Below are 20,660 nucleotides of genomic sequence, written 5' to 3' on the forward strand. Positions count from 1 at the left end.
CTAAAGTTTCTGATGACAAACCTTGTAATTGTTTAAATTCAGTTTTTAAGACCATTGTTAAACTTCCTAAAGTTTTTCCTATTCCTGATGCTGTCTCTGACATGATTTTTATGGAATGGTCTAAGCCTGGACCCTTTTGCAAGGTTTAAGAAATTATATCCCTTGCCAGCTCCTGATATTGAGTTATGGGAAACAGTTCCTAAGGTTGATGGGGCTTTTTCCACTTTGGCTATGTGTACTACTATTCCTTTGGAAGATAGTCATTTTTTTTAAAGATTCTCTAGACAGGAAGTTTGAGTAGTTTCACAGAAGGGCTTTTTTACTATTTGGTTACTTTCTAAGGCCAGCCATTTCTATAGCTAACGTGGCTTCTGCTTCAACTTATTGTTTGTCCAGTCTTTATGAACAGTGTTCTGATGATCCTGTTTGTGACAATATTTTAAGTTTACTTATTTTGTATTACTTATATTTATTACTTATATTGTTTTATTTGTGATGCTATTTTTGATATTATGAAAATGAATCTCAAAAGTATATCTTTGGCAGTCATAAAAAATCTAAGGGAAAATCTAAGGCCTTTAATCATTTTCACTCCTTTTGCCAGAATAAGGAACAAATGAGTAGCTTCCTTTGATCAAAAACATAGTACTTCTGGTTCAGTTCGGAGACCTAGTGCTAACTAGAATAAGTCTAAGCAGTTTAATAAAACTAGCCCTGCCACTAAAAATGCATGAATGTGCTGCCCCTGATCCAGTGTTTCTGGTAGAGGGCAGGCTGAGTCTCTTTTAAGAGGCTTAGTTTCAGTCTGTCCTAATTCTCTAGCTACTGCTCAAGTTTCTTTAGGAACATCAGATAGAATTCAGAATAGAGACTCTCGGAGAGAAGTTGCTAACCTTTCTTTTAAAAGTTCAAGTTCCATTCCAGTCTCTCCTGAAACTGGTAATCAAGATTTTGCTTCTAAAGATCCTGTCAATTGTATGAAGGTTTCTAAGAGTACAGTGGGTCTGATTTCCTTTGGAGGTGATGTTTCCAATGTTGATTCTGAGTCTCTGTGCAACCTTAAAGGCTCTTTAGGTTTAGTCTCTGTTGAAAAGAAAGTTTATTTTCCTCTTGCAGTATGGTAGGGTCACAGCAGTGACTTATGTCATCCATCTGAGGAGAACTCTGTTTCCTGGTGATAAGGGTGATGTTTTGAATTCCCTCTTAGCTTTGATAGTTCTCATTCTAGGGATGATCACCTGGGAAATTAATTTTTACAGTTTTGTCTCCTAGAAGAGTGGTTTTTTCTTCAGCATGTGTTCAAACAGATATTGAACAAACCTCTCATGCACTTGCCAAGGATCAGGGTCTCTTACATAGTTTTAGTAGTTGCTCCACTACTTCTCTTGTTGTTTCAGCCTGTGTATGGTATTGAAATTGACCATTTAGTTCTAATGGGTTTCTCTGATTTTGTGATTTAAACCTTAAGTCAAGCTTGGAAGTCTGTGTCTAGGAAAATTTACCATAAAGTCTGGAAAGCCTTTATTTCTTGGTGTATAGACTGTGGTTTTTCTTGGCTTCCTTTTAGAATTCCTAGGATTCTACAGTTTTCACAGGATGGCTCGGATAAGGTTTTTTTTGCCAGTACCCTGAGAGGTTAGATTTCTGCTCTTTCAGTTTTGTTTCATAGGAAAATTGCTAATCTTCCCGATATTCATGGTTTTGTCCACGCTTTGGTTCGTATCAAACCTGTAATTAAGCCAATTTCTCCTCCTTGTAAGTATTGCAAGCTCCTCCTTTTGAACCTATGCATAAGAGAGACATTAAGGTACTTTTTTGGAAAGTGTTTCTTTTAGCTATTTAATCTGCTAGAAGAGTTTCTGAATTATCTGCTCTTTCTTGTGAACCTTCCTATCTGATTTTTCATCAGAATTACTTTTGATTCCTTGCCAAAGGTTGTTTCTTCTTTGTGTTCTAATCCCAAATCTGCTTCAGAAAGATCTTTGCATAATTTGGATGTTGTTAGGGCATTAAAGTATTACTTTGATGCTACTAATGTCTTTAGACAAACTTTTAGTTTGTTCATTAATTTTTCTGGTTTTAAGAAAGGACAGAAGGCTTCTGCCCTTTCTCTAGTGAGAAGTTTTGATTCACAAGGCTTATTTGAAGGGAAAGGTCAGCCTCCACCACAACGGATTACTGCTTATTCTACTAGGTCAGTTGCAACTTCATCGACTTCTAAGAATGAGGCCTCAGTTGATCAAATTTGTAAAGCAACTACTTGGTCTTCTTTGCATACTTTTGCTAAATTCTACCATTTTGATGTTTTTGCTTCTTCTTAGGCCACTTTTGGTAGAAAGGTATTTCAGGCAGTTTTTTTTTTCAGTTTGGTTTTTGCCTGTTTCATGTTTTTAAGTGCATTTAAAAAAAAAATAAAAAAATATATATATATATATATATATATATATATTGGGGTTGTGTATTTTATTTCTCAGTAGAAAAGATGTTTTTAAATCCCCCCCCTTTATGTTATTACTCATGGACTCCGCAGCTTGGGTATTAGTTCCCATGAGCAATGGATCGTGGATTCTCACCACCTGTATGAAAGAAAACATAATTTATGCTTACCTGATAAATTCATTTCTTTCATGGTGATGAGTCCATGAGACACCACCCTTTCTTTTTTAAAGGGACAGTCAACACCAGAATTGTTGTTGTTTAAAAAGATAGATAATCCCTTTATTACCCATTCCCTAGTTTTGCATAACCAACACAGTTATACACTTTTTACCTCTGTGATTACCTTGTATCTAAGCCTCTGCAATCTGCCCCCTTATTTCAGTTCTTTTGACAGACTTGCATTTTAGCCAATCAGTGCTGACTCCAAGGTAACTCCACGTGCGTGAGCACAATGTTATCTATATGACACATAAACTAATACCCTCCAGTGCTGAAAACTGTCAAAATGCATTCAGATAAGAGACGGCCTATAAGGTCTAAGAAATTAGCATATGAGCTTTAATAGGTTTAGCTTTCAACTAAGAATACCAAGAGAACAAAGCAAAATTGGTGATTAAAGTAAATTGGAAATTTGTTTAAAATTGCATGCCCTATTTGAATGATGAAAGTTTATTTTGGACTTGACTGTCCCTTTAAGGATTTTGTTTTCTTTTTTAAGCACATCTTTTTCCCCGCTCAATTTTTTTTTTTTGCTCTTTTTCTTCCCTCACTTCTGGTTGACTATGCGTTAGAGGTATGTGTGAGGTGGGAGGGGTTATATAGAGCTCTTGGTGTTTGGGAATCTTTGCCACCTCCAGGTGATAGGGAAGGTGATTCCCATGAGTAATGGATCGTAGACTCTAATCACCATAAAGAAATTAATTCATCAGGTAAGCATAAATGATGTTTGTGATGCTTGATAGCTTACCCATTTTATATATCAATACATTCTATTGCAATGTCTTCAAAAAATAAATGTGCTTTATGCAGTTTAAGTCATGAGCTGTTTCTCTGTTGTGTAATTAGGGCTCTGTTTAAGAACGTGTTAGTTACTGTGTAGCACTTGTTTTATGTTACAGTCTTTCTAATCAGATGGAGGCTCTGAAGCAAGAAGACCTTGAATCTTGTATCTCACTCGTCCTCCATCAGCTCCATAGGCTGCTGAAGGGCACAATGACTGAGCGTTCATCACCTGAGGAACATCTTATTGACAACAAAAGCCATACAGCTGAAAAGACACAAAGGTATCATAGTCATGAAATAACAGGACACAATCATATTCCTTCAGCCTTACTATCCATTATTGCCTGTTAATGCAAGCTATCACTAACTGTTTGTGTGAGTTATTTATATTCATAAATATATATTCTTTATTATTCATTTCTTATATTTCTTTCATGTAATTAGCAAGAGTCCATGAGCTAGTGACGTATGGGATATACATTCCTACCAGGAGGGGCAAAGTTTCCCAAACCTCAAAATGCCTATAAATACACCCCTCACCACACCCACAATTCAGTTTTTACAAACTTTGCCTCCGATGGAGGTGGTGAAGTAAGTTTGTGCTAGATTCTACGTTGATATGCGCTCCGCAGCAAGTTGGAGCCCGGTTTTCCTCTCAGCGTGCAGTGAATGTCAGAGGGATGTGAGGAGAGTATTGCCTATTTGAATGCAGTGATCTCCTTCTAAGGGGTCTATTTCATAGGTTCTCTGTTATCGGTCGTAGAGATTCATCTCTTACCTCCCTTTTCAGATCGACGATATACTCTTATATATACCATTACCTCTGCTGATTCTCGTTTCAGTACTGGTTTGGCTATCTGCTATATGTAGATGAGTGTCCTGGGGTAAGTAAGTCTTATTTTCTGTGACACTCCAAGCTATGGTTGGGCACTTTGTTTATAAAGTTCTAAATATATGTATTCAAACATTTATTTGCCTTGACTCAGAATGTTCAACTTTCCTTATTTTCAGACAGTCAGTTTCATATTTGGGATAATGCATTTTGATTTGACCATTTTTTCTTACCTTAAAATTTGACTTTTTCCCTGTGGGCTGTTAGGCTCGCGGGGGCTGAAAATGCTTCATTTTATTGCGTCATTCTTGGCGCGGACTTTTTTGGCGCAAAAATTCTATTTCCGTTTCCGGCGTCATACGTGTCGCCGGAAGTTGCGTCATTCTTTGACGTTATTTCGCGCCAAAAATGTCGGCGTTCCGGATGTGGCGTCATTTTTGGCGCCAAAAAGCATTTAGGCGCCAAATAATGTGGGCGTCTTATTTGGCGCGAAAAAATATGGGCGTCACTTTTGTCTCCACATTATTTGAGTCTCATTTTTTATTGCTTCTGGTTGCTAGAAGCTTGTTCTTTGGCATTCTTTCCCATTCCTGAAACTGTCATTTAAGGAATTTGATCAATTTTGCTTTATATGTTGTTTTTTCTCTTACATATTGCAAGATGTCTCACGTTGCATCTGAGCCAGAAGATACTACAGGAAAATCGCTGTCAAGTGCTGAATCTACCAAAGCTAGGTGTATCTGCTGTAAACTTTTGGTAGCTATTTCTCCAGCTGTTGTTTGTATTGATTGTCATGACAAACTTGTTAAAGCAGATAATATTTCCTTTAGTAAAGTACCATTGCCTGTTGCAGTTCCCTCAACATCTAAGGTGCAGAATGTTCCTGATAATATAAGAGATTTTGTTTCTGAATCCATAAAGAAGGCTATGTCTGTTATTTCTCCTTCTAGTAAACGTAAAAAATCTTTTAAAACTTCTCTCCCTACAGATGAATTTTTAAATGAACATCATCATTCTGATTCTGATGACTCCTCTGGTTCAGAGGATTCTGTCTCTGAGGTTGATGCTGATAAATCTTCATATTTATTTAAAATGGAATTTATTCGTTCTTTACTTAAAGAAGTTCTAATTGCTTTAGAAATAGAGGATTCTGGTCCTCTTGATACTAATTCTAAACGTTTAGATAAGGTATTTAAAGCTCCTGTGGTTATTCCAGAAGTTTTTCCTGTTCCTAATGCTATTTCTGCAGTAATTTCCAAAGAATGGGATAATTTGGGTAATTCATTTACTCCTTCTAAACGTTTTAAGCAATTATATCCTGTGCCGTCTGACAGATTAGAATTTTGGGACAAGATCCCTAAAGTTGATGGGGCTATTTCTACCCTTGCTAAACGTACTACTATTCCTACGTCAGATGGTACTTCGTTTAAGGATCCTCTAGATAGGAAAATTGAGTCCTTTCTAAGAAAAGCTTATCTGTGTTCAGGTAATCTTCTTAGACCTGCTATATCTTTGGCTGATGTTGCTGCAGCTTCAACTTTTTGGTTGGAAACTTTAGCGCAACAAGTAACACATCGTGATTCTCATGATATTATTATTCTTCTTCAGCATGCTAATAATTTTATCTGTGATGCCATTTTTGATATTATCAGAGTTGATGTCAGGTTTATGTCTCTAGCTATTTTAGCTAGAAGAGCTTTATGGCTTAAAACTTGGAATGCTGATATGGCTTCTAAATCAACTTTACTTTCCATTTCTTTCCAGGGTAACAAATTATTTGGTTCTCAGTTGGATTCCATTATTTCAACTGTTACTGGTGGGAAAGGAACTTTTTTACCACAGGATAAAAAATCTAAAGGTAAAAACAGGGCTAATAATCGTTTTCGTTCCTTTCGTTTCAACAAAGAACAAAAGCCTGATCCTTCATCCTCAGGAGCAGTTTCAGTTTGGAGACCATCTCCAGTCTGGAATAAATCCAAGCCAGCTAGAAAGGCAAAGCCTGCTTCTAAGTCCACATGAAGGTGCGGCCCTCATTCCAGCTCAGCTGGTAGGGGGCAGGTTACGTTTTTTCAAGGAAATTTGGATCAATTCTGTTCACAATCTTTGGATTCAGAGCATTGTTTCAGAAGGGTACAGAATTGGTTTCAAGTTGAGACCTCCTGCAAAGAGATTTTTTCTTTCCCGTGTCCCAGTAAATCCAGTAAAAGCTCAAGCATTTCTGAAATGTGTTTCAGATCTAGAGTTGACTGGAGTAATTATGCCAGTTCCAGTTCCGGAACAGGGGATGGGGTTTTATTCAAATCTCTTCATTGTACCAAAGAAGGAGAATTCTTTCAGACCAGTTCTGGATCTAAAAATATTGAATCGTTATGTAAGGATACCAACGTTCAAGATGGTAACTGTAAGGACTATCTTACCTTTTGTTCAGCAAGGGAATTATATGTCCACGATAGATTTACAGGATGCATATCTGCATATTCCGATTCATCCAGATCATTATCAGTTCCTGAGATTCTCGTTTCTGGACAAGCATTACCAATTTGTGGCTCTGCCGTTTGGCCTAGCTACAGCTCCAAGAATTTTTACAAAGGTTCTCGGTGCCCTGCTGTCTGTAATCAGAGAACAGGGTATTGTGGTATTTCCTTATTTGGACGATATCTTGGTACTTGCTCAGTCTTTACATTTAGCAGAATCTCATACGAATCGACTTGTGTTGTTTCTTCAAGATCATGGTTGGAGGATCAATTTACCAAAAAGTTCTTTGATTCCTCAGACAAGGGTAACCTTTCTGGGTTTCCAGATGGATTCAGTGTCCATGACTCTGTCTTTAACAGACAAGAGACGTCTAAAGTTGATTACAGCTTGTCGAAACCTTCAGTCACAATCATTCCCTTCGGTAGCCTTATGCATGGAAATTCTAGGTCTTATGACTGCTGCATCGGACGCGATCCCCTTTGCTCGTTTTCACATGCGACCTCTTCAGCTCTGTATGCTGAAGCAATGGTGCAAGGATTACACGAAGATATCTCAATTAATATCTTTAAAACCGATTGTTCGACACTCTCTAACATGGTGGACAGATCACCATCGTTTAATTCAGGGGGCTTCTTTTGTGCTTCCGACCTGGACTGTAATTTCAACAGATGCAAGTCTCACAGGTTGGGGAGCTGTGTGGGGATCTCTGACGGCACAAGGAGTTTGGGAATCTCAGGAGGTGAGATTACCGATCAATATTTTGGAACTCCGTGCAATTTTCAGAGCTCTTCAGTTTTGGCCTCTTCTGAAGAGAGAATCGTTCATTTGTTTTCAGACAGACAATGTCACAACTGTGGCATACATCAATCATCAAGGAGGGACTCACAGTCCTCTGGCTATGAAAGAAGTATCTCGAATCTTGGTTTGGGCGGAATCCAGCTCCTGTCTAATCTCTGCGGTTCATATCCCAGGTGTAGACAATTGGGAAGTGGATTATCTCAGTCGCCAAACGTTGCATCCGGGCGAATGGTCTCTTCACCCAGAGGTATTTCTTCAGATTGTTCAAATGTGGGAACTTCCAGAAATAGATCTGATGGCGTCCCATCTAAACAAGAAACTTCCCAGGTATCTGTCCAGATCCCGGGATCCTCAGGCGGAGGCAGTGGATGCATTATCACTTCCTTGGAAGTATCATCCTGCCTATATCTTTCCGCCTCTAGTTCTTCTTCCAAGAGTAATCTCCAAGATTCTGAAGGAATGCTCGTTTGTTCTGCTGGTAGCTCCGGCATGGCCTCACAGGTTTTGGTATGCGGATCTTGTCTGGATGGCCTCTTGCCAACCGTGGACTCTTCCGTTAAGACCAGACCTTCTGTCACAAGGCCCTTTTTTCCATCAGGATCTGAAATCCTTAAATTTAAAGGTATGGAGATTGAACGCTTGATTCTTGGTCAAAGAGGTTTCTCTGACTCCGTGATTAATACTATGTTACAGGCTCGTAAATCTGTATCTCGAGAGATATATTATAGAGTCTGGAAGACTTATATTTCTTGGTGTCTTTCTCATCATTTTTCTTGGCATTCTTTTAGAATACCGAGAATTTTACAGTTTCTTCAGGATGGTTTAGATAAGGGTTTGTCCGCAAGTTCTTTGAAAGGACAAATCTCTGCTCTTTCTGTTCTTTTTCACAGAAAGATTGCTATTCTTCCTGATATTCATTGTTTTGTACAAGCTTTGGTTCGTATAAAACCTGTCATTAAGTCAATTTCTCCTCCTTGGAGTTTGAATTTGGTTCTGGGAGCTCTTCAAGCTCCTCCGTTTGAACCTATGCATTCATTGGACATTAAATTACTTTCTTGGAAAGTTTTGTTCCTTTTGGCCATCTCTTCTGCTAGAAGAGTTTCTGAATTATCTGCTCTTTCTTGTGAGTCTCCTTTTCTGATTTTTCATCAGGATAAGGCGGTGTTGCGAACTTCTTTTGAATTTTTACCTAAAGTTGTGAATTCCAACAACATTAGTAGAGAAATTGTGGTTCCTTCATTATGTCCTAATCCTAAGAATTCTAAGGAGAAATCGTTGCATTCTTTGGATGTTGTTAGAGCTTTGAAATATTATGTTGAAGCTACGAAATCTTTCCGTAAGACTTCTAGTCTATTTGTTATCTTTTCCGGTTCTAGGAAAGGCCAGAAAGCTTCTGCCATTTCTTTGGCATCTTGGTTGAAATCTTTAATTCATCTTGCCTATGTTGAGTCGGGTAAAATTCCGCCTCAGAGAATTACAGCTCATTCTACTAGGTCAGTATCTACTTCCTGGGCGTTTAGGAATGAAGCTTCGGTTGACCAGATCTGCAAAGCAGCAACTTGGTCCTCTTTGCATACTTTTACTAAATTCTACCATTTTGATGTATTTTCTTCTTCTGAAGCAGTTTTTGGTAGAAAAGTACTTCAGGCAGCGGTTTCAGTTTGAATCTTCTGCTTATGTTTTTCGTTAAACTTTATTTTGGGTGTGGATTATTTTCAGCAGGAATTGGCTGTCTTTATTTTATCCCTCCCTCTCTAGTGACTCTTGTGTGGAAAGATCCACATCTTGGGTAGTCATTATCCCATACGTCACTAGCTCATGGACTCTTGCTAATTACATGAAAGAAAACATAATTTATGTAAGAACTTACCTGATAAATTCATTTCTTTCATATTAGCAAGAGTCCATGAGGCCCGCCCTTTTTTTGTGGTGGTTATGATTTTGTATAAAGCACAATTATTCCAATTCCTTATTTTATATGCTTTCGCACTTTTTTATCACCCCACTTCTTGGCTATTCGTTAAACTGAATTGTGGGTGTGGTGAGGGGTGTATTTATAGGCATTTTGAGGTTTGGGAAACTTTGCCCCTCCTGGTAGGAATGTATATCCCATACGTCACTAGCTCATGGACTCTTGCTAATATGAAAGAAATGAATTTATCAGGTAAGTTCTTACATAAATTATGTTTTTTATATTTAAAATGTCTTGGGTGTCCTCTTATTAAACTAAGCATTATGGGTATTTCATTTTGATAAAACGTTTATTTTAAAAGAAATTACACATTTTAAACAAAGTGTACACTTTGTTGGGGGGTAAAAATAAACAGGATTTCTCTGTTAAATATTGTATGTTTTCAGCTGTAACTCTGTAAGATTTTTTGATCTTTTAAAATGGAGAAAACATATGTGTCCTTGTCCTTTAAAATTCTTTGGTTAAAGAGTTCATCTGATATCATAGTCCGCAGAAATAATCTTGTGTTTTTGCATTGAATGCATGAATATTGTTAATATCTGATGCTTTCCTATAAAGCTCAAGTCACTTGTTTGCAACCTTCACCCATTCTCATGGGAAGACACAGTATGGTACTGAGCTGATCCACAATCTAAAGCCCTCTACACATGTCAGACCCTGAGTCTCTATGAAATAAATGGAGTCTGCCAGCCTAATTGTCCATACTAATGGTTAGCTGAATATGTTGACTTTGGTATTGTGATATCATGCAGAACCAGGACTTGGAATGTATAGCTGATGAATGTTGGCTTACTTTCTCAACAAGAAAGACGAGAAAGCTTTGTTGAGGGGAGTTGGACTCCACTAAAGCTAGTGTCTAAGGTAAGAGCCTTTATTGCGTATGTAATGATCTCACATATGTGTCAGGAGAAGGGAGCTCTGTATCATTACTTACCTTTTTCTGGGAGGATACTTCTGCTTCTGTTTTGCCTGTCTTTCCTGCTTCGGTTTAGTAGCAGCTGTGCTCATAGTGGAGGACAGTGCAGTAAGATTTTGTGCTGCTTTTTGGCGAAGGGAACCCATAATGAAGTAGACTTTGCTGGCATTTTGCAGACTTGGACGGTCTGGGTCACTTAACCTTGTGTTTTTATTGTTATATTGTTGTCCAGTAACATTCTATTTAAGGAGATTCCCACAATATATATGAATCACCGATCCTTTATCTTCACAGCTTCTCTAAAACCTGTCTGAAGACTCTGAAAGTATGTGGTGGAGATGATGTGATGTTAAATACCATCTCATCAACATTTTCATATTAGTTGCTAAGACTGTAATTGAGAGAGATCATTTTGTTCGACAGAACAAAAAAAATGCTTTTTCTCTTGTTAAGTGTATCCAGTCCACGGATCATCCATTACTTATGGGATATATTCTCCTTCCCAACAGGAAGCTGCAAGAGTCCACCCACAGCAAAGCTGCTATATAGCTCCTCCCCTAACTGCCATTACCAGTCATTCTCTTGCAAGTCTCAACATAGATAGGAGGTCGTGAGAGTCTGTGGTTTTTTATACTTAGTTTATTTCTTCAATCAAAAGTTTGTTATTTTTAAATGGCACCGGAGTGTGCTGTTTATCTCAGGCAGTATTTGGAAGAAGAATCTGCCTGTGTTTTTTCTATGATCTTAGCAGACGTAACTAAGATCCAGTTGCTGTTCTCACACATTCTGAGGAGTAAGGTACTTCAGAGGGGGAATGGCGTGCAGGTTTTCCTGCAAATAAGGTATGTGCAGTAAAATATTTTTCTAAGGAATGGAATTGACTAAGAAAATACTGCTGATACCGAAGTAATGTAAGTACAGCCTTTAAATGCAGTGAAAGCGACTGGTACCAGGCTGATTGATAGAGATATATGCTAAGGTATGTGCAGTAATATATTTTTCTAAGGAATGGAATTGACTAAGAAAATACTGCTGATACCGAAGTAATGTAAGTAAAGCCTTAAATGCAGTGATAGCGACTGGATCAGGCTTATTAATAGACATACATACTCTTATAAGAATGTGTTTTAAAACGTTTGCTGGCATGTTTAATCGTTTTTTAACATATGTTTGGTGATAAAACTTATTGGGGCCTAATTTTTCCACATGGCTGGCTTAAATTTTGCATAGAAACAGTTACAGGGAAGGTAATCCACAGCTCAGCTGTGGCAGTTTTGTTGTGTCTGTTTAAAAAAAATGTCGTTTTTTTTTTTTATCTGTTTTTTGCATTAAGGGGTTAATCATCCATTTGCAAGTGGGTGCAATGCTCTGTTAACTTATTACATGTACTGTAAAAATTTCGTTTGATTTACTGCCTTTTTTCACTGTTTTTCAAATTTTGACAAAATTTGTTTCTCTTAAAGGCACAGTAACGTTTGTTATATTTGCTTGTTAACTTGATTTAAAGTGTTTTCCAAGCTTACTAGTCTCTTTATTAGTTCTAACATGTCTAACATAGAGGAGGCTCTGTGTTTATTATGTTTAAAGCCATGGTGGAACCCCATTTTAGAATGTGTACCAGATGTACTGATTTCATGTTAAACAATAAAGATCATTTTTTGTATTTAAAAACATTATCACCAGAGGATTCTGTCGAGGGGGAAGTTATGCCGACTAACTCTCCCCACGTGTCAGACCCTTTGACTCCCGCTTTAGGGACTCACGCTCAAATGGCGCCAAGTACATCAAGGGCACCCATAGCGTTTATTTTACCAGAGGATTCTGTCGAGGGGGAAGTTATGCCGACTAACTCTCCCCACGTGTCAGACCCTTTGACTCCCGCTCCAGGGACTCACGCTCAAATGGCGCCAAGTATATCAATGGCGCCCATAGCGTTTATTTTACAAGACATGGCAAAGGTTGTGTATAATACACTGGCAGCAGTATTAGTCAGACTACCTGAAATTAAAGGAAAGCAAAACAGCTCTGGGGGTAGATACAGAGCATAAAGACGCTTTAAGAACCATGTCTGATACTACCTCACAATATGCTTAGTCTGTGGGTGATATTTGTGACTCAGGGAAGATGATTTAACCTGATTCTGATATTTCTACATTTAAAATTTATGCTTGAGAACCTCCACTTGTTGCTCAGGGAGGCTTTAGCTGCTCTGAATGAATGTGTACAATCGCAGTGCCAGAGAAATTGTGTAGACTGGATAAATAATATGCAGTGCCGGTGTGTACTTATGTTTTTCCAATACCTAAAGAGGTTTACTAAAATTTTTCATAAGGAATGGGATAGACCAGGTGTGCCGTTCTCTTCCCCTCCTATTTTTTAGAAGAATGTTTTCTAATAGTTGCCACCACACGGGACTTATGGCAGACAGTTCCTAAGGTGGAGAGAAGAGTTTCTACTCTAGCTAAGCGTACCACTACCTCTGGCGAGGACTGTTGTGCTTTTTTAGATCCAATGGATAAAAAATGTTTATTCAACAAGGTTTTATCCTGCAGCCCCTTGCACGCATTGCTCCTGTCACTGCTGCTGCGGCGTTCTGGTTTGAGTCTCTTGATGAGGCTTTACAGGCTCCATTGGATGAATATATTTGACAAGCTTAGAGCACTTAAGCTAGCCAATTCCTTTGTTTTCTGATGCCTTTGTTCCTTTGACTAGACTAACGGCTAAGAATTCTGTTTTTTACTATACTGGCGCGCAGAGCGCTATGGCTTATATCATGGTCAGCTGTCGTGACTTTAATAAATAAGCTACTTAACTTCCCTTCAAGGGGCAGACCCTATTCAGGCCTAGTTTGAAGGAGATTATTACTTATATCACTGGAGGAAAAGATCATGCCCTTCCTCAGGACAGGTCCAAATCAAGGGACAAAAAAGGCCTAATTTTCGTGCCTTTCGAAAATTCAAGGCAGGTGTGGCATCAACTTCCTCTAAGGCAAAATAAGAGGGAACTTTTGCTCAGTCCAAGGCGGTCTGGAGACAACCGGACCTGGAACAAAGATAAGCAGGTCAAGGAGCCTGCTGCTGCCTCTAAAACAGAATGAGGAACGGACCCCTATCTGGTAACGGATCCTATAGGGGGCAGACTTCATTCTTCGCCCAGGCGTGGGCAAGAGATGCCCAGGATCCCTGGGCATTGGAAATTATACCCCAGAGATATCTTCTGGATTTCAAAGCTTTCCCCCCCAAAAAAGGGGAGTTTTTGCCTTTCACATTTATCTGCAAACCAGATAAAGAAAGAGACATTCTTGCATTGTGTACGTGACCCATTCAGTTCCAATAGAGGAACAGGGACACAGTTTTCCTCAAATCGGTTTGTGGTTCCCAAGGAAAGGAAACCTTTAGACCTATTTTGGATCTAAAAGATCTTAAACAAATTCTTTAGAATTCTATCATTTAAGATGGAAACTATTCGTACCATCTTAACTATGATCCAGGAGAGTCAATAGAGGACTACAATGGATTTGAAGGATGCTTATCCTCACATTACGATGCATAAAGATCACCATCGGTTTTTCAGGTTTGCCTTTCTAGACAGGCATTACCAGTTTGTAGCTCTTTCCTTTGGGTTAACTACAGCCCCTAGAATCTTTATGGAGGTTCTGGGGTCACTTTGGCGGTCCTTAGGCCGCGGGGCATAGAAGTGGCCCCTTATTTAGACGACATCCTGATACAGGCGTCAAACATCCAAGTTGCCAAGTCTCATACAGATGTAGTACTGGCATTTCTGAGATCGCATGGGTGGAAAGTGAACAAGGAAAGAGTTCTCTATCCCCAATATCAAGGGTTTCCCTCCTAGGGATTCTGATAGATTTTGTAGAAATTAAAATTTACCTGACGGAGTCCAGGTTGTCAAAGTTTCTAAATTTCTGCCGTGTTCTTCATTCCATCCGCGCCCTTTGGTGGCTCAGTACATGAATGTAATCGGCTTAATGGTAGCGGCAAGGGACATAGTACCGTTTGCACGCCTACATTTCAGACCACTGCAACTATGCATGCTCAGCCAGAGGAACGGGGATTACACAGATTTGTTCTCCTGTTAAATCCGGACCAAGAAACCAGAGATTCTCTTCTCTGGTGACTATCTCGGGTCCATCTGTCCAAGGGTATGACCTTCCGCAGGTCAGATGGGACAATTGTTACAACAGATGCCAGCCTTTTAGGTTGGGATACAGTCTGGAACTCCCTGAAGGCTCAGGGATAGTGGACTCAGGAGGAGACCCTCCTTCTAATGAATATTCTGGAACTGGGAGCGATATTCCATGCTTTTCAGACTTGGCCTCAGTTAGCAACTCTGAGGTACATCATATTTCAGTCGGACAATATCACGACTGTGGCTTACATCAACCATCAAGGGGGAACAGAAGTTCCCTAGCAATGTTAGAAGTCTTAAAATAATTCGCTGGACAGAGACTCACTTTTGTCTAAAAGCTATCCCTATCCCAGGTGTTGAGAACTGGGAGGCAGATTTTCTAAGTCGTCAGACTTTTCATCCGGGGGAGTGGGAATTCCCTCCGGAGGGGTTTGCACAAGATCAAGCAGGAGAGTGCTTTGGTGCTTTTGACAGCGCCTGCGTGGCCATGCAGGACCTGGTATGCAGATCTGGTGGACATGTCATCCTTTCCACCACGGTCTCTGCTTCTGAGACAGGACCCTCTACCTCAGGGTCTTTTCAACCATCTAAATATAACTAATCTGAGATGGACTGCCTGGAGACAGAACGCTTGATGTTATCAAAGCATGGCTTCTCCGAGTCAGTAATTGATACCTTAATACAGGCATAAAAGCCTGTCTCTAGGAAAATTTAACATAAGATATGGTGTAAATATCTTATTGTTATGAATCCAAGGGTTACTCATGGAGTAAAGTCTGGATTCCCAGGATATTATCTTTTCTCCAAGATGATTTTGAGAAAAGGGTTGTCAGCTAGTTCTTTAAAAGGACAGATTTCTACTCTGTCTATTCTTTTGCACAAGCGTCTGGCAGGTATTCTAGACGTTCAGGCATTTGGTCAGGCTTTGGTTAGAACCAAGCCTGTGGTTAAAAATGTTGCTCCGCCATGGAGCTTAAAGCTGGTTCTTAAGGTTCTTCAAGGAGTTCCATTTGAACCTTTTCATTCCATAGATATCAAACTTCTATCTTGGAAAGTTCCTTTTTGGTAGCTATTTCCTCGGCTCATAGAGTCTCAGAGTTATCTGCGTTGCAATGTGATTCTCCTTATCTGGTTCTCCGTACGGATAAGGTAGTCCTGTGTACCAACCTGGGTTTTTACCTAAGGTGGTATCTAACAAGAATATCACTCAAGAGATTGTTGTTCCATTCTTGTATCCTAATCCTTCTTCAAAGAAGGAACGTCTATTACACAATTTGGACGTGGTTCGTGTTTTAAAGTTTTACTTACAAGCTACTACAGATTTTCATCAAACATTCACCTTGTTTGTTGTCTATTCTGGACAGAGGAGAGGTCAAAGGACTTCAGCAACCTCTCTGTCTTTTTGGTTAAAAAGCATAATTCATTTAGCTTATGAGACTGCTGGACAGCAGCCTCCTGAAGGGATTACAGCTCATTCTACTAGAGCTGTGGTTTTCACTTGGGCCTTTTTTAAATGTGGCTTCTGTTGAACAGATTACAAGACGGAATCTTGGTCTGCGTTTCATACTTTTTCAAATTTAACAAATTTGATACCTTGCTTCTTCGGAGGCTATTTTTGGGAGAAAGGGTTTTTTACAGGCAGTGGTAACTTCCGTTTAAGTACCTGCCTTGTCCCTCCCATCATCCGTGTACTTTAGCTTTGGTATTGGTATCCCATAAGTAATGGATGATCCGTGGACTGGATACACTTAACAAGAGAAAACATAATTTATGCTTACCTGATAAATTTATTTCTCTTGTAGTGTATCCAGTCCACGGCCCGCCCTGTCACTTTAAGGCAGGTAATTTTTCCATTAAACTACAGTCACCACTGCACCCTATGGTTTTCCTTTCTCTGCATGTTTTCGGTCGAATGACTGGTAATGGCAGTTAGGGGAGGAGCTATATAGCAGCTTTGCTGTGGGTGGACTCTTGCAGCTTCCTGTTGGGAAGGAGAATATATCCCATAAGTAATGGATGATCCGTGGACTGGATACACTACAAGATAAATAAATTTATCAGGTAAGCATAAATTATGTTTTCAATGTTTTTCTTCCTATTTCCTTGTAAAAGCTGGAGTCGTTAGGCCATTTATTATATTCTATAAGTAATGCCCTCACCAACTGCTTAGGATAAGTCAGTGTGAACAGCACATCATCAGCAAATATAGATGCCTTATATTTGGTCTTGCACACTTTTATACCTAAAGTATCTATATTACAATGAATCTTACCTGCTAGTATTTCTGTTACTAGTACAAAGGAAATTGGGAGATAAGTCATCCCTGTCTAGTTACATTGGCCTAGATTTGGAGTTTGGCGGTAGATGGGCTGTTAACGCTCCGCGGGTTTTTTTCTGGCCGCACCATAAAATTAACTCTGGTATCGAGAGTTCAAACAAATGCTGCGTTAGGCTCCAAAAAAGGAGCGTAGAGCATTTTTACCGCAAATGCAACTCTCGATACCAGAGTTGCTTACGGACGCGGCCAGCCTCAAAAACGTGCTCGTGCACGATTCTCCCATAGGAAACAATGGGACTGTTTGAGCTGAAAAAAAACCTAACACCTGCAAAAAAGCAGCGTTCAGCTCCTAGCGCAGCCCCATTATTTCCTATGGGGAAACACTTCCTACGTCTGCACCTAACACTCTAACATGTACCCCGAGTCTAAACACCCCTAACCTTACACTTATTAACCCCTATTCTGCCGCCCCGCTATCTCTGACCCCTGCATATTTTTTTTAACCCCTAATCTGCCGCTCCGTAAACCGCCGCAACCTACGTTATCCCTATGTACCCCTAATCTGCTGCCCCTAACACCGCCGACCCCTATATTATATTTATTAACCCCTAATCTGCCCCCCTCAACGTCGCCGACACCTGCCTACACTTATTAACCCCTAATCTGCCGAGCGGACCTGAGCGCCACTATAATAAAGTTATTAACCCCTAATCCGCCTCACTAACCCTATCATAAATAGTATTAACCCCTAATCTGCCCTCCCTAACATCGCCGACACCTACCTTCAATTATTAACCCCTAATCTGCCGAGCGGACCTCACCGCTATTCTAATAAATGTATTAACCCCTAAAGCTAAGTCTAACCCTAACACTAACACCCCCCTAACTTAAATATAATTTACATCTAACGAAATAAATTAACTCTTATTAAATAACTTATTCCTATTTAAAGCTAAATACTTACCTGTAAAATAAATCCTAATATAGCTACAATATAAATTATAATTATATTATAGCTATTTTAGCATTAATATTTATTTTACAGGCAACTTTGTAATTATTTTAACCAGGTACAATAGCTATTAAATAGTTAAGAACTATTTAATAGTTACCTAGTTAAAATAATAACAAATTTACCTGTAAAATAAATCCTAACCTAAGATATAATTAAACCTAACACTACCCTATCAATAAATTAATTAAATAAACTACCTACAATTACCTACAATTAACCTAACACTACACTATCAATAAATTAATTAAACACAATTCCTACAAATAAATACAATTAAATAAACTAGCTAAAGTACAAAAAATAAAAAAGAACTAAGTTACAAAAAATAAAAAAATATTTACAAACATAAGAAAAATATTACAACAATTTTAAACTAATTACACCTACTCTAAGCCCCCTAATAAAATAACAAAGCCCCCCAAAATAAAAAATTCCCTACCCTATTCTAAATTAAAAAAGTTACAAGCTCTTTTACCTTACCAGCCCTGAACAGGGCCCTTTGCGGGGCATGCCCCAAGAATTTCAGCTCTTTTGCCTGTAAAAAAAAACATACAATACCCCCCCCCCCCAACATTACAACCCACCACCCACATACCCCTAATCTAACCCAAACCCCCCTTAAAGAAACCTGACACTAAGCCCCTGAAGATCTTCCTACCTTGTCTTCACCATCCAGGTATCACCGATCCGTCCTGGCTCCAACATCTTCATCCAACCCAAGAGGGGGTTGGCGAACCATCATCCGGTGGCTGAAGAGGTCCAGAAGAGCCTCCAAAGTCTTCCTCCTATCCGGCAAGAAGAGGACATCCGGACCGGCAAACATCTTCTCCAAGCGGCATCTTCGATCTTCTTCCATCCGGTGCGGAGCGGGTCCATCTTGAAGCAGGCGACGCGGATCCATCCTCTTCTTCCGTTGTCTCCCGACGAATGACGGTTCCTTTAAGGGACGTCATCCAAGATGGCGTCCCTCGAATTCCGATTGGCTGATAGGATTCTATCAGCCAATCGGAATTATGGTAGGAATTTTCTGATTGGCTGATGGAATCAGCCAATCAGAATCAAGTTCAATCCGAATGGCTGATCCAATCAGCCAATCAGATTGAGCTCGCATTCTATTGACTGTTCCGATCAGCCAATAGAATGCGAGCTCAATCTGATTGGCTGATTGGCAGATTAGGGGTTAATACTATTTATGATAGGGTTAGTGAGGCGGATTAGGGGTTAATAACTTTATTGTAGTAGCGGTGCGGTCCGCTCGGCAGATTAGGGGTTAATAAGTGTAGGCAGGTGGAGGCGACGTTGAGGGGGGCAGATTAGGGGTTAATAAATATAATATAGGGGTCGGCGGTGTTAGGGGCAGCAGATTAGGGGTACATAGGGATAACGTAGGTGGCGGCGCTTTGCGGTCGGCAGATTAGGGGTTAATTATTTTAAGTAGCTGGCGGCGACGTTGTGGGGGGCAGGTTAGGGGTTAATAAATGTAATACAGGGGTCGGCGGGGTTAGGGGCAGCAGATTAGGGGTACATAAGTATAACGTAGGTGGCGGTCGGCAGATTAGGGGTTAAAATATTTTAATCGAGTGGCGGCGATGTGGGGGGAGCTCGGTTTAGGGGTACATAGGTAGTTTATGGGTGTTAGTGTACTTTAGGGTACAGTAGTTAAGAGCTTTATGAACCGGCGTTAGCCAGAAAGCTCTTAACGCCTGCTATTTTCAGGCGGCTGGAGTTTTGTCGTTAGAGCTCTAACGCTCACTTCAGAAACGACTCTAAATACCGGCGTTAGGAAGATCCCATTGAAAAGATAGGATACGCAATTGGCGTAGGGGGATCTGCGGTATGGAAAAGTCGCGGCTGAAAAGTGAGCGTTAGACCCTTTAATCACTGACTCCAAATACCAGCGGGCGGCCAAAACCAGCGTTAGGAGCCTCTAACGCTGGTTTTGACGGCTACCGCCGAACTCCAAATCTAGGCCATTGTGTTTTATTTATTACATTAAATTTTATTTAATAGATTGAGAATACAGTGCAAATGTATAGTTAATAAATTGTGCACCAGCACCAAAGTGTGACTAGGTGGACTTAATTAAATTACAGTCTGCTTTGCCAAGATTTTTCAGCATCTGTCAACACAAATGCAACCTGTTCTTTGGACAACTGAAATTATTTTTACTTTTTTGAGTTTGGACGATGTTAGGATCATGTATACTTTGTAAAAATTGCCACCCCTTAATGATATCAGTTTTTTTTTAGTTTTTTTTTTTTTGTAGTTTGAAAATTTAGCTAATGTTTTAAAGGCTAGATATCTTATTCCTTCTTATTTTACATAAATTACAAAAATGGTTAAAGAAAAAAATGTATATGTAAAAAATCCTAAGTGTTGGTGTATGGGAAGGTGAAATGATGTAAAATTTGGAACCATAAAATGTTTGTTTGAAATATTTAGAAAATAATGACTCCAATACTATTTCCATGTCTGCTACACAGAGCATTATATAGAGGTAAGTATTTTTTGTATTTAATATGGTGGCCTTTTGCCTTATTTGGGTATTTCCACAAACTAACGCTTTTTCTTAAAATTGTTTGGTCTGCTGAAAAAAGAGAGTTTCTTTCCTAAGATATGGTGAGTCCACAACATCATCAAATACTGTTGGGAATATCACTCCTGGCCAGCATGAGGAGGCAAAGAGCACCACATCAAAGCTGTTAAGTATCACTTCCCTTCCCACAAACCCCAGTCATTCTCTTTGCCTTCGGTGCAAGGAGGAGGTGAAGTTTTTGTGTCTGAAGA

At 39.5% G+C, this 20,660-nt stretch overlaps 1 protein-coding gene across 1 annotated transcript in view; it reads left to right on the forward strand.

Moving 5' to 3' along the window:
- KIZ (kizuna centrosomal protein) overlaps positions 1-20,660 on the forward strand; it is a 532,190-nt gene that overhangs the window by 233,313 nt on the left and 278,217 nt on the right. The window contains exon 7 of the mRNA XM_053712012.1: positions 3,558-3,722. Within this exon, the coding sequence (XP_053567987.1) occupies positions 3,558-3,722 (165 nt within the window). The remainder of the gene's footprint in view (positions 1-3,557; positions 3,723-20,660) is intronic.

Source organism: Bombina bombina, chromosome 4 (assembly GCF_027579735.1).
Source record: "Bombina bombina isolate aBomBom1 chromosome 4, aBomBom1.pri, whole genome shotgun sequence".
In the NCBI taxonomy this organism is placed as follows: domain Eukaryota; kingdom Metazoa; phylum Chordata; class Amphibia; order Anura; family Bombinatoridae; genus Bombina; species Bombina bombina.